Here is a 14,165-nt window from a genome sequence, read left to right as displayed (position 1 = left end):
TTAGTGAAACTTATTATTTATAAAGAACATTAAGTTGTGGTGGTTAATGATTGAGCACATTTTTTTCAGAATGTCTCAGTTTCAGTTTTTTGCCTTCTCTAGGTACAACTGGGAGGAAAGAAAGAATCTGAAATTCTGGGAGCTCCTTTGATTTACTCTCTATGGACCCTTTAGCACTAAGATTCTGACTTCAAGAGGTCAGATTTAAGATCTTTTCCTTTATGATGGGAGGCTCAGAACCCTTCAAGAGATGGGGAATGAGGTAGAATGGGACAAATGAGATACAGTTTGATGGACTTTAATAGATTTTTTTTCATTGAAGAAATGAAAAGAAATCCTGACACTTCTATACTTGGAGGCAGGGCAGGGGTAACAAAGAAGAAACCCATGTCATAAATAGACCATTGAGGCTTCAAGCCATTCTAACTTACTTGGGACAAATCCCATTATATTGCATACTATCCCAAAGAAAACACCTCTGCCAATATATCAGTAATGCGCATGGGCTTTATGGTGCCAAAGTAGTGATGCTCTATAAATCACTACTAAGACATAGTCTTCTTTGTGAGAAAGCATTGTGAAAAACCAACAAGTCCTCAGAAAATTCAGAAGATGAAGGCTGAAATGTGTCTACAGCATTACCTGTTTGCTTGAATAGAATTCCTTTCAAAATATAAGGGATACTTCTTGACTCCATATCCAGAATTTTAAATGGGGAGCATACAATGAGATGTACTGTGACATAAGTGAGGTGAAGCCCCCAAGCAGAGTCAACAAGGGATCTAGATCTTCCTCCTAGCTCGTTTTCACTTCGTGTGGTATTCAAAGTTATACTGCTCCGGAATACGGAGCTCCCACTTCGAGATGGTGGGCTAAGGGAATCAGGAAAGAAGGAACCCCCAGCTATTTCTTCCAAAGGAGAGTCTTTTCCAGCGCCTCCGTCGCTCCTTTCCAACTTTCTCTTACGTGAAGCAGGAAAGAAAGTTGCCTTTTTCTTTACTCTCCTCCTACTCCATTCTCTACATCCGAGTGAACCTAGTGGCAGCCTCCGCCCCCACTACTCTTCATTTCCCCGCTTGCCCATCTCTCATTCGCCTCCACCTCTGCGTTTTTCCCCTTTCCGAAACAAACGCCCGGCTCTTATGAATTATTGAGGCTTTTCTTTCCTGGCGGAGAGCTGCATCACGGCCCTATTCGCTTTGGTTGAACAGCTGCATCGGACACTTTGAGCCATCAGTTCAAGGAATCGGGGGAGGCTGGGCCACGCGGAAAGGGAAAAACCGGACAGTTCAGCCCCGCCCCTGGAGAGCGGCCCCTCCTGGCCATCCTCTGTTTTCCGAAACCGTCCTCTTCACTTCAGCGATTGGCCTTTCTGCTAATAAGACTGGTGTGGTCTCTGCGCGTTAAGCGGGCTTCTCCGCTAGGCTTTTTCTGCTCTTGCTCTGAGTCCCAAGCAGATGTTCAGAGGCTCATCGCGCAGTCACATCGCAGCCGCTCAGCCCTTCTTTGGCTCGACCTAGTGGCGCCGCGGACTCCGGATTGAAGAGAGCAACGGGGGAAGAAGCAACGAAGGAAAAGAAAAAAAACGCTCGCCCAACGCCGAAAGCGGCAGGCTAGTTGAGAGCTGTCCAGGGTCCTGAACTTGCTCGATGGAACCTTTGGGGATTAGACCACTTTAAAAACTTTCTCTCGGGAAGCTGGAGGAATGCTGGAATACAGGAATCGTTTCTCTTTCTCGGTCCTTGACAAGCAGAAAAGTCGGACAATTCGTTTATTGTTCCCTCGTTTTTAAGGGAATTGTTCTACACCGTTCATAATCCCTACCCCCCTGTTACCCGCCCCTTCCGTGTTGCATTTAGAAGCATAAGAAACCTTGAGATCCAGACTCTGGTTTGGGTTGATTCTCCGTCCAGCTGCAGCGGGTTCGGGAGCGATCGTTTCGGAAAGCAGGCTTGGTCATGTTGCCTGCCCGTTGGGGCAGTAGCGGCGGCAAGAGCAACAGCGGGTCAAGCGCGCAGGCGCAATCTCCTCAGAGGCTGCAGTTTCTGAGCTGTGAGCGCATCCTTGCCACAGTCTGGGCTTTACCTGCTGCCGGAGCGCTACTACCATGAACTGCCTCATCAATCTTCCCACAGCTACTCCACAGCACTGGGCTCAAGAGACCTTCCGAGATCCTCCCAGCCCGCCGCCCCACTGCGACCTCTTGGCTCCAGAGCCCAGCTCTGCAGGCACAGGAGGATGCCGGGGGGCAAACGGGGGCTGGTGGCACCACAGAATACATTCTTGGAGAACATTGTCAGACGCTCAAGTGGTAAGTCGTCTCTTCTTCTTCCTCAGCTTTCCCTTCTCCTCTGCAATAGCTGACGATCCAGGAGAGAGATATGTAGGGATGGAACTGCCCCTAAAGTTCTTAAAGTGTTTGTAAAAACATTTTTGTACTTCTGAACTTGAATGGAATATGTTAGACACTGAAGAAAGTGATAATTTCTACACGATGGAGTTCTAATCAGCACTTTTACTGCAGTGTTATCATGTTGTACTTTTAAATACGTTATAACTGTAATTCTCAAGAAGTATTAGTGGGCTAGCTGTGATAGGATATGTAATCCAACTACTCAAGAGTCACAAGAAAGCCTCTTACTTTCTTGATAGACAATATAAATATGATGATTTTGCAATTACCATATTTATTCTTATTAATGTAACCATAATTATACTTCTTTTTTAGCCAATGGTGATTTGCAGAATATCAGTAGGAAAAACTGAAAAGAAAATATAGATTATTTCCCAATTCAGCATCTTTCAGATGTCTTGTATACAACTCACACTATCCCCATTTACTTCCATCAACCCAGCCAGATATTATCAATGCTATTTGAGTGGATAGGTGTTAAATATCTAACACTGGGCAAAAGTGAGGTATATATTGGGGGAGGGGTTCTGATCACTGGAGTATATGTCTCGCTAGGGTGGGAAAGATGCATTTTAGCAGGAAAGCTGATTTATAGTACAGTCCTTTGCATTTTTCATATGTAAACCTCATTGAAGTAAGCCTCATTAAATTCTGAGATATTTCACTCAATAGGATTACAACTAAATTATGCATCTTATGTAAACAATAATAATAGCAACCAGCATTTTTTCTTTGGATAAAACCAAAATTCTGAAGAAGCCCTAAGTCAGTTCTGTAATTCTGAAGTAGTAATTGTTGAAAAAGTTAAATATTCATTGCCTACGGCAGTTTCACTTCTCCCTGAATTTTCTGCAAATGATAATAATTTTAAGGCATATGGATTATAAGGAGCATGCATACAAGTTTAAATAAGTTTCACTTTTTGATAATGGGTCTTTGAGTCTTTACATTTATAGCTATACTGTATCTATACCTTTATCAATCCATCTCCCTCTATCTACCTCTCTCTGTGTATTCACATTTCCTTAGCTGAAGAAATTTAGATTGTGAACAAAATCTAGGTTATAACAAGAAATAAAATTCTCCTTCCCCAAACCTCACTATCAAGCTATTTAAAGCAAATCTGCAAGAAGATTTCTATTTATCTCTATGTATGTATGGGCTGATGGTAAAACTAATGAGTTTGTTTGGGTTCTAGTTGAAATTACAGTTTGCACAATTATTACCTTTCATGTGTTGTCTACTGGGAATATAGCTATCAGCTTTTAGAAAAAGTGCTCATTATAGATGTGTGATAATTTTTTAAACAACACGCAACTATATATATCCCAACTTTCCCCCAAAGAGCATGGGTCAGATTTTTACCACAGGTTTGAAAAATAGAATAGACTGAAAGTCTATTAAATTCATCAAGTGTGCAAACAAAAAGTGATTTGAGAAGATGCAAATTTAGATGTCAAATGAACAGTATAACTGAGTGCCACTTGAACCTAAGCCACCCAGTGAAAATGAAGCATTTTAGTGGTTATCTGATATTACCGATATATTTTGTTTTATATGTATCATTTTCCTTCCCTTTAGTGATTTCCCAAGCATTTCAAGTTACGCATTCTGTCCAAGAGTGTTCCAGTGCTTGTAAGAGGTTTAGTCTTTAATTCCACTGTTAGGCTAATTAATACAAGAATGATGCTGTGTAAAATATTGGCAAGCTTTCTGGAGGTGTTCACCCTCCTTCATTTCACACATGATTGAAAATATGCCACGTTGTTCCATTAAAGTAATAACAAAGTGTTTGTGCGTGTGTGTGTGTGTTGTTGCAAGCTGATACAGTACATTCTAGGTCTGTACTAAGGGATGGTTAATTCCCTATTTTCCCTTGGCACATGTATTTTCATGGATATGCAATTGTATTATTTTTAATATATTTAAGATTTATTCTCTTGCAGTCATACAATCCCCAAAGAAGCTTTAAAATTATCCCATGCTAAGTGATATATCTCTGATAGGACATTGCTTTGTAAAACATCGGCAGAGCAATCCTGTACAATAGGCAGGAGAAGGTGAAATGAAGTTCTGCTTGGCTTAAGAAAGGGAGATGGGGTGTATATCCTGTATCTGGGTGTGCATGTAATTTTTCTAATATTTACTTTCTCACTGAACACAATGGAAGAAGGTTCAGTCCAAAGCAGTTTTCTCCTATTCTGAGAATATATCAAATAAAGTAAATGCCACTATATCATACTGAAGCCATATATACCATAATTTAACTCTGATAAGGTCCATGCTTTTTAGTAGTTTTCATAAGAAACTTGCAGAACAAGGCAGAGCAAAGGGACTGTAGTTTAAAGTCCTTTAACGTAGTGGAATATTATAACATGATTGTTTCCCTGAAGATTATTAGGCCTACAATGGAACGGTATTATAGCTTCCTTTCATCATGGGATGGAGGTATTATGGATAGATAATAAATAGATATGGTTGGAAGAGGCTGGAAGTTCACTGAAAACTCAAAACCAACCATGTGGGAAATGTCGTGCTCTTGTTGTCCTCCCTTCTCTTCTTGCAGGTGAAAAGAACATTACAGATCCTCAGTACCCTAAATGATACTTCTCTACAGTCTCATTATCATTACATTTTCTCTGTCCTAGTAAAAAAAAACCATCTCTCTATATCATTGATTGTTTCTTCTGTTTAGTTCAATGGCTATTGGCTCATGGAGCTCATGGAGCCACTAAAGGAAGACAAGGAAGGCTATAGAGCCTTGGTGGAGCAGTGGGCTAATGCCTCCTAAAGTAACACCAGCTGCCTGCAATTAGTGCAGGTTCGCATCCCACCAGGCTTAAGGTTGACTCAGCCTTCCATCCTTCCGAGGTAGGTAAAATGAGGACCCAGATTGTTGGGGGCAATTAATCTGACTTTGTAATAATGCCGCTTGGGGTGTGTGTGAAAGCCCTAATAAGCAGGCATATACATAGAATGAAGGCTACTGCTAAGCTTGTAAGCCGCCCTGAGTCTTCGGAGAAGGGCGGGATATAAATGGAATTAAAATAAATAAAAATAAATAAAATATATCATTGGGAGAAAAACAATATATTTTCCTATAAAGAGAGCTATTGGACAATACATGTAAATATGTATCCTGATCCCTAAGTAAGTTAAGTAGATTTCTTTAATGGTTAAGACCAGTGCTTTTTTTGTAAAAGAAAAAGGTGCCGGAACTCACACATGTCATACAACCTGCCTTGCCTACCCTACAAGGCTCCATCTAAAAAAGGTGCCGGAACTCCATTCTGAGCGTTCTATGAGAAAAAAAAAGCCCTGGTTTAAGACTAGTTGTTATTTGCAAAGCTTCCATCTATAGGTTGCCTGCTCCAATGTCAAGGGAAGCACACAATCATTTTATCTTCTGGGGAAATCTCTGGTCATATTTGATATCATCACTGTGAAGTAAGCAGGGAATCATTTTGAAATGAACTGATCACTATTTTTGTGAAAAGGAAGAACTTATGAAACTCTTTCAATAGTTAATTAGAAAGGGGCATTTTTGATAGGGATGCCTCATGAACATAACATCAAAGAACATTCATTCTAGCTGTAATGAAATCTGAGTTTACCTTCTCATGCTGTATTCAGTGTGTGCTGACCTAGTTTCCACTTACTTATTTTGAACAGCACTTTGTTTACTGCATTATGGTAAAAGAAAAGGGACAAATATATTTATGAACTATTTTTTGGTAGATGCTGTTTTTGGACTGAAAACCATGTGAGGTCACTGTTCATGATGCAACATTGTAAAATATTTTCCACATTTTGGAAAAGAATATGCATAAAAAGCTGTAGTTTGCAAAGTATCTCAAGATTATACATTCTTCTTTACAGCATGGAAAATTAAAGCTTCTTACTTTCTCCTGTTTTTCATAGTGAATTTATGCCATGGCATCTCTGAACATAGTCTTTTTAAATCTCTTTTTACGCAAATACAATTTTGCAAAATACATTTTCTTTCTGGCACACAATGCACTGGATCAAACTGATTAGTTATAACAGTGGTGCAGTATTGAAAATTCTAGGTAACTTTTGAGATACTCTTTGTGTGCATAATACATGTGTGGATGCGATGTCTCTCTGTGTGTAGGATATTAACTCCCCCATACAGAATTCTAAGAAGTAGTAATCTGAAAATTAGAATGGAAAGCAATGAAGAGAAAATAATTGATGAGGAAATATTCTAAATTTTCATGAAATATCTTAGTTCAAACCAAACTTGGATAAAATATTTTCACTTTTTTTTCAAACTTCTCTCACTTTAATTAACAGATTGTCAGGATAAGAATGAATTATCGGTCAAAAAGGAACAACAGACATTATATTTCTGTGCTGCACACATATTTCCAATTTTTATGTACCCCTGCCAGGAAGCACAGTATTATATTATACCCATATTTCAAATAGGAATGCTGAAGTTAAAAGTAATCTAGTCAACCCATGGCAGAATAGGACAACTCTAATTAACTAACTGATTAAAAATATTCTTACCAAAAAGTGATTGTATAATTATGTCTTCCCTACTTTTGCAGGATTAGGTTAGAACCTCTTTCTTGACATTATTTTGTTCTTCACCCTATATCTCTGCTTGAGTTAACTTGTCTATATCATTGATAAGGATGATCATTGAATACAATGATATTCAGGTATGTTTTCTATATATTTCATTCGCACTTGGGGAATGGCACTTTCAGTAGATTCCCTTTCTGTCTGGAACAAATTGTCCCTCAGGCCCCCAAATTCCAGGTGTGCCATTCATTGATATCTTTATGTATAATGGTCTTTTTCAAGAGGGCATTCCTATAGGACAATCAGATTATCAGTGGCTTCCATTATTTTCATATAAGTTCTTAATAATGTTTATGAATGTTATGGATGGTCTATCATATTTGATATAAACCACTTAGAATCGCAAGAAACAGCATCATCATCATCATCATCATCATCATCATCATCATCATCATCATCAGTGACCGATAGAAGAACCAGCACCTCTTCTATCGGTCACTTGATGAAAATAAAGTCCAAACTACTGTTCTACCATGTAAAGAAAAAACCTTAAACTTTTGGAAAGAACTGTGGGAAAACCCAGTGGAACATAATGAAACTGCCTCCTGGATCAAAGATATCCAAAAACAAGCAACACAAAACAAAATGGAGAATATTGTAATAACCACCAATATGGTTGCAAAACAAGTAAAGAAGGTCAAGAACTGGAGTACACATGGCCTGGATGAGCTGCATGGATACTGGTTGAAACACCTCACCAGCCTCCATCACTGCATGGCCACCCAGTTTGATGAAATGCTTCAAAATGCCACAAGTGAAGAATGGTTAACAGCTGGTCGAACATACCTTATAATGAAAGACCCTGAAAAGAGCACAGAACCAAGCAACTACCACCCAATTACTTGTCTGCCAACAACGTTCAAACTTTTTACAAGAATACTGGCAAATTCAGTATTTAATCATCTGATGGAAAACAATTTGTATCCAGCAGAACAAAAAGGAAATTATAAAAAATCAAGAGGAACAAAATATCAGCTGCTCATTGACAAAATGGTACTTAAAAATGCAAAACGATGAAATTTTTTTTTTAAATATGGCGTGGATTGATTACAAGAAAGCATTTGACTCATTACCCCACAGTTGGATTAATGAATGTTTGGAAAACTTTGGAATCAGCAAAAACATCTGTACATTTTTGAAAGCAAATATGCAAAAATGGAAAACAGTTCTAACAGCAAATGGGGAGAACATTGGTGAAATCAACATCAGACGAGGAATCTTCCAAGGGGACTCACTTTCACCACTACTATTCAACATCACATTAATTCCATTGACAATAATATTATGAAACACAAAACTGGGATACCACATCTCAAGCCAGCATGGCAAGATAAACCATCTACTATACATGGATGACTTAAAATTGTATGTGAAAAGCCACACTGAACTTGAATCAATACTCAACGCAGTTCAACTGTTTAGCAGCGATATCAGAATGGACTTTGGACTTGGAAAATATGCTATATTATCCATGCAGCGAGGAAAAATGGGAAAAATAGAAGGAATAGAACTAGGAAATGGAAGTATTATGAAAGCACTAGAAAAGGATGATGGTTACAAATACCTAGGCATATTGGAAGCAGATAACATCTTGAATGTAAAAGTCAAAGAGTCAACACAAAAGGAATACATCAGGAGAGTCCGCAAAATACTAAAATCAAAGCTGAATGCTGGAAATATAATTAAAGCCATTAATACATGGGCAGTCCCAGTGATATGCTACCCAGTTGGAATTATCAACTGGACTTTGGCTGAATTGGAACACCTAGACCAGAAAACACGTAAACTTTTGAATATGACCATGCTCTACATCCACGAAGTGACATCGACAGGTTGTATATGCCAAGAAGAATAGGGGGCAGAGGGCTACTGCAAATCCACCAAACTGTAGAAGAAGTAAAATGAAGTTTGAATGACTATGTAAATCAAAGTACAGAAAAATTGCTGCAGGCTGTGAAAACAGAGAGTATTATAAAAATAACAGAAACAAAGGCAGAATATAAGGGAAAAACGGCTGGATGACAGATTAAACAGATGGAAAACCAAAGCTTTGCATGGACAGCATTTGAAAAACACTGAAGGAAAATGTGATAACAACTTGACATGGGCATGGCTTAAGATGGGAACCATCAAGAAAGAAACAGAAGGCTTAATACTGGCTACTCAAGAATAAGCACTACAAACTAATGCCATGAAAGCGAAGATCTACTGACAATCCAAATTGCCGACTTTGCAACAACAAAGTTGAAACTGTTTCACATTTAATATGTGAGTGCAGCAAAATCGCACAAACTGATTACAAAGCTAGACATGACCGAGTTGCTAAACTAATCCACTGGGCATGTGTAAAAAATATGACTTACCTGTTTCCGAAAAGTCGTGGGAACATAGGGTGGAAAAAGTTGTCGAGAATGAGAGGGTGAAAATCTTGTGGAACTTCCGAATACAGACAGATCGCCATTTGGAACACAACACGCCAGATATCGCAGTTGTAGAGAACCAAAGTGTACAGGTGATTGATATCGCTGCACCAGGAGATGCCAGAGTTGAAGAAAAATAACTGTAAAAAATTACAAAATACCACGACCTGGCCATCGAAACTGCACGATTATGGATGAAACGCGTAACAATGATACCCATTGTCATCGGGGCACTGGGAACTATGTCCAAAAACTTTGCCAAATACATCAAGAAATTGCAGCTTCCTGCAATAACTCCAGCAAAGCTACAAAAACTGCGGTACTCGGAACTTCTTACATTTTAAAGAGATACCTGGTTGATACCTAGGATGCTGGCAGCAACCCATGTCAACCATTAGTGCCAGTCAATTTGACTGTTCAGTTGACTGAGTTTCATGTTTTAGGAATAAAAGCTTTATAATAATAATAATAATAATAATAATAATAATAATAATAATAATAATAATAATAATAATAATAATAATAATAATAATAATAATAATAATAATAATAATAATAATAAAAATGCCTTTTGAAGGACACTCTAATTATCTGGAGGCACCACATTCCTTCTCTCTAGTTTGATTACCTCTCCATTTACTTTTTCGGTTGTCTTTCTGCATATCTAATATAAGGCTATCTGTCCATTTAATGATAATGATAATGATAATGATAATGATAATGATAATAATAATAATAATAATAATAATAATAATAATAATAATAATAATAATAATAATAATAATAATAATAATAAGTTGGAAGGGACCTTGGAGGTCATCTAGTTCAACCCCCTACTCAGGCAGGAAACCCTATACCATTTCAGACAAATGGCTGGCCAGTCTCTTCTTAAAAACTTCCAGTGTTGGAGCATTCACCACTTCTGGAGGCAGGTTGTTCCACTGGTTAGTTGCTCTAACTGTCAGGAAGTTTCTCCTTAGTTCTAGGTTGCTTCTCTCCTTGACTAGTTTCCATCCGTTACTTCTTGTCCTGCTTTCAGGTGCTTTGGAGAATAGCTTGACTCCCTCTTCTTTGTGGCAGCCCCTGAGATATTGGAACACTGCTATCATGTCACCCCTCACCCTTTAAATTTTATCCTAGCCACCAATTCACTAAGCTCAAATCTATACTAGATCCTGTTTTATTTCAACATACTGCCTTAGCAAAGCATTTCTTTTTCACATACAGATGTGACTTTTAGATAGAGAATTATTCAACGTGAAATGTGATTGGCTCTGAACAGTGCTGGGATTCAAATATGTGAACAACTGGTTCTCTGTGTGGATGCCGCTTCCGGAAGTTCATTCTGGGCCTGGGCAACAAAAAAATAGCTACCGGTTCTGCTGAACTGCTGCAAACTGGCTGAATCTCACCACTGGATCTGAAGGATTTTGTAAATAATGATTCAAATTAAACAAAATAACAACTTGCCACTCCTTGGGGTTAACAATATATTGACAGAATCAAAAATATATGGGCAAGGCTTAGCTCTCAGATGTTATATGGTATAAACAGAAAAATCTCAGTTGTTACATGGTATAAAAAGAAGGATCAATAGAATTCTGGGAAATGGTACTTCTAAATATAGTAGTCACTTTATGAGTGAGAATTTTTGAGGGAAGGTGAAGAATTTAGCTGGTTTGGTAAATAATTTTAGAATTACAAAAATAGTATAGATGATACACGGATAATTTTTTTCTATTCTGTCCCGAGTGCCATTTTAAACATACAATAGATTCAGTCTCAATGCATATCTACAGTAGAACAAATCACACCGCTTTCTATTCATTTAAGACAGTGCATAATGAATAAATACAGTATAATGGCAGCGTTCACACCTCTGAAAAATGAGAAGATGAATTTTTTGAAAGTTAGAAAAGAGCAAGGCAGGAGTTGCAGCTGATGCCAAGGAATGTCTGGCAGTTTACTTCGTTAGCAGCTGACCAATTTCTAGCATTCACTAGGGAAGAGAGTTCCAACATGGCAGAAACAGCTTGGCAGGCTCATGCTAGTGAGTGGTAGCACTGGAGTGTAAGAAGCATCATTACACCAGTTCATATTCTTGATTCAGATGGTCTAGAGTTGTTGACACAGACTTCCAGCAGCTGTCCAAGATTTTTGGCCACAGTTTTTTCAGGTCTACATGGAGGTGCTAGAATTTGAACCTGGAATCTTTTGTAGCATTGAGTTTTACTCCTTGATATTCTTAGCATTCTAGTTTCTGTGGACTATGCAGCACCCACCTGCCCATTTGTGATACGGTAATTGTCACCCTAGCACTATTCCTCCCATCGCCTTTGAATAAGATCAATATTTGCAAGCATTTTACAATAGCAGACACTGCAAGTTCAAAGTAGGGGAAGGGCTCACTTATGGTTTACTGGAGCTGAATGAGCTTCTTGGAAGAGTCCCTTATAGGAAATTGTGTGCTTGCTTCTGAAATATTCAAAACCTAATTGGGTTATTTTATTTTAAAGTACGTTTTCATGTATAATGTAGCTTAGGGGTAGTGTAGACTAGAGAATGATGCCCAAACAAACAAAAAAAGGGTGAAAGTGCTGGGAAAGAATGAGCAATTCTGTACCAACATGATATTTACAAATGAGATTTGATGAAGATCTTTGAACGCAGGCTTACTGATTCTGGATGCGGGTTAGCTAACATTTGCTAACATTAGAAAATATGCCTGCTAATACACAGCTGAGTTCCATCTGGTGAACAGAGATGATTTAGAGATGCAGACCTTTTTTTTTTTAATCAGATATTTTTCTACAGAGCTAGTCAAGTTACAGGTACTATTTAATTCTAAATGCCTTTCATATAATGAGGTTTCTTTTTATTTTCTTTGTTTCCCTTTCTGGGAATATTTGTTAGATTTTTTTTTCCTGCTAAAGACCTTGGTATGTGAAGGTTGTGAAGTGGATACCAATTCAGGAGATCATTTTAAAGATGATTAGTAGCTATCATGTCATTATAGATGTGCAAAAATGCATCATTTTCCAAAGAAACCAGCATATCTATATGCCGGGTAATAAGGTTGATGAAATGTATGAGATGGCTTCAGAAATATTCATTTTTTTTTTTGTTCTGGACATTAGATTATTTTTTGAAGTTTGTTTCTCATTGGCACAGTAGTCCTAATTCAGCTTAATGGAAAATAAAGCATTTGATGTTTTAAAGGAAAGAGAAACAAGGTGAAATCATAAAAATTATAAAGCTGGGTGCTTAAGGGTCATTTATTTTAACCAGCTCCTTAGGGCAGAGCTCTCAAGATATCTTTGACAGATGACCATTTAGCCTTTGAAGAATTGAAGTGAAAAACAACTCATCATTTCACGTGGCAGCCTATTGGTCTTGGCTAGTAGCTTATACAATTAGGAAGTTCCTCCTGATATATAGGCTGAATCTCCTTCCTTGTAGTTTAACATAATGATTACCCTCTGATACAATAGAGGATTAACCCATGTCCTCTTCCGTGTGACAAATCTTCAGATATTTGAAGAGTGCTATATTACATCTCTCAGTCATCTTTTCTATGGGATAAACATACCTAGGTCTTTTAACTGTTGCATATAAGGCTAGCTTTCCAGGCACCTAGCCATCTTGGTAGCCCTTTTCTGAACCTTCAATTTATTACTCTCCTTTCTGGTTCTTGTAACAGAACATAGTATTCTATGTGAGGACAGATAGGACAGAGTAGAGTAGAATATTTGCTTCTCATAATTTGGACTGTGCGCTTCTGTAAATACAACTCAAGCAGCGTTGCCCTTTTAGCATCTGCATCATCCTGCTGGCTCATGTTTCATCTGTGATTGACATGAACACCCAGATTCTTTGCAAACATACTGTAATACCTCAAAACTAAAACTTCTCTGTATCATACTTGTGCCTTTCCTTTTCTCCCCAGAACTTTCCTTTTATTCCCAATCAATTCCATCCTATTTATTTCAGGCCACTCTGAAGCTTGTTTAAATCTTTTTGAATCTTCACTCTTTTCAAACCTTCCTTCACCACTTTTGTGTTATTGTTCCCCAACTCTTTCATCCAAGACAATGATAAAAAAAGTGAACAGTACCCAGGACAGATTCCTGTGGTGCTCCACCTGAAAATCCCCTTCAAGATGAAATAGAACCACTAATAAACATTCTTTGGATGCAATCATTCCATCAACTGTGAGTCCATTTACAATAATAACATTAGAGTCTTTGACGTAGGCATGTGGCATTACCGTGATCTACAGTACTAAGCCAGTAGCTCTATCAAGAAAAAGCTAAAGTTAATCTGCCATGATTTGCTTGTGACAAATCCATGTGACTCCTGTAATTGTAGAATGCCTATATAAATGCTCACAAACACACTGTTTAATAATCTCTATAAAAACTTTTCCCAGTCTAGATATCAATTTGACAGGCAGGCAGTTCTTCACACCTTTTTCCTTTTTTTTGAAGATTAGGACATTTACTTTTCTCCTGAAATCTTGCCAGTTGTCCTGGAATTCTCCCAGAGATGGGATGTGAATGTTTAAGTTATAAAGAGCCCTGGTGGCACAGGAGTTAGTCTGCAATGTTGCAGACTAACTCTACCCTCCTGAGTTCAATCTTGATGGGACTCAAGGTTGACTCAGCCTTCCATCCTTCTGAGGTCAGTAAAATGAGAACCCAGATTGCTGGGGCAATGTG

At 38.1% G+C, this 14,165-nt stretch overlaps 1 protein-coding gene across 1 annotated transcript in view; it reads left to right on the top strand.

Moving 5' to 3' along the window:
- Positions 1–2,238: 2,238 nt before the first annotated feature.
- The window catches only part of KCNH5 (potassium voltage-gated channel subfamily H member 5), a gene marked incomplete at both ends in the record, with an annotated part of 213,547 nt that continues 201,620 nt past the window's right edge, over positions 2,239–14,165 (top strand). The window contains one exon of the mRNA XM_081312791.1: positions 2,239–2,311. Coding sequence (XP_081168917.1) covers positions 2,239–2,311 — 73 coding nt within the window. The remainder of the gene's footprint in view (positions 2,312–14,165) is intronic.

The sequence above is a fragment of the Vipera berus genome (assembly GCF_964194415.1).
Source record: "Vipera berus genome assembly, chromosome: 1".
NCBI classification, from domain to species: domain Eukaryota; kingdom Metazoa; phylum Chordata; class Lepidosauria; order Squamata; family Viperidae; genus Vipera; species Vipera berus.
The sequence above is the reverse complement of the archived record's forward strand: the minus strand, read 5'-3'. Positions and strand labels throughout refer to the sequence as shown.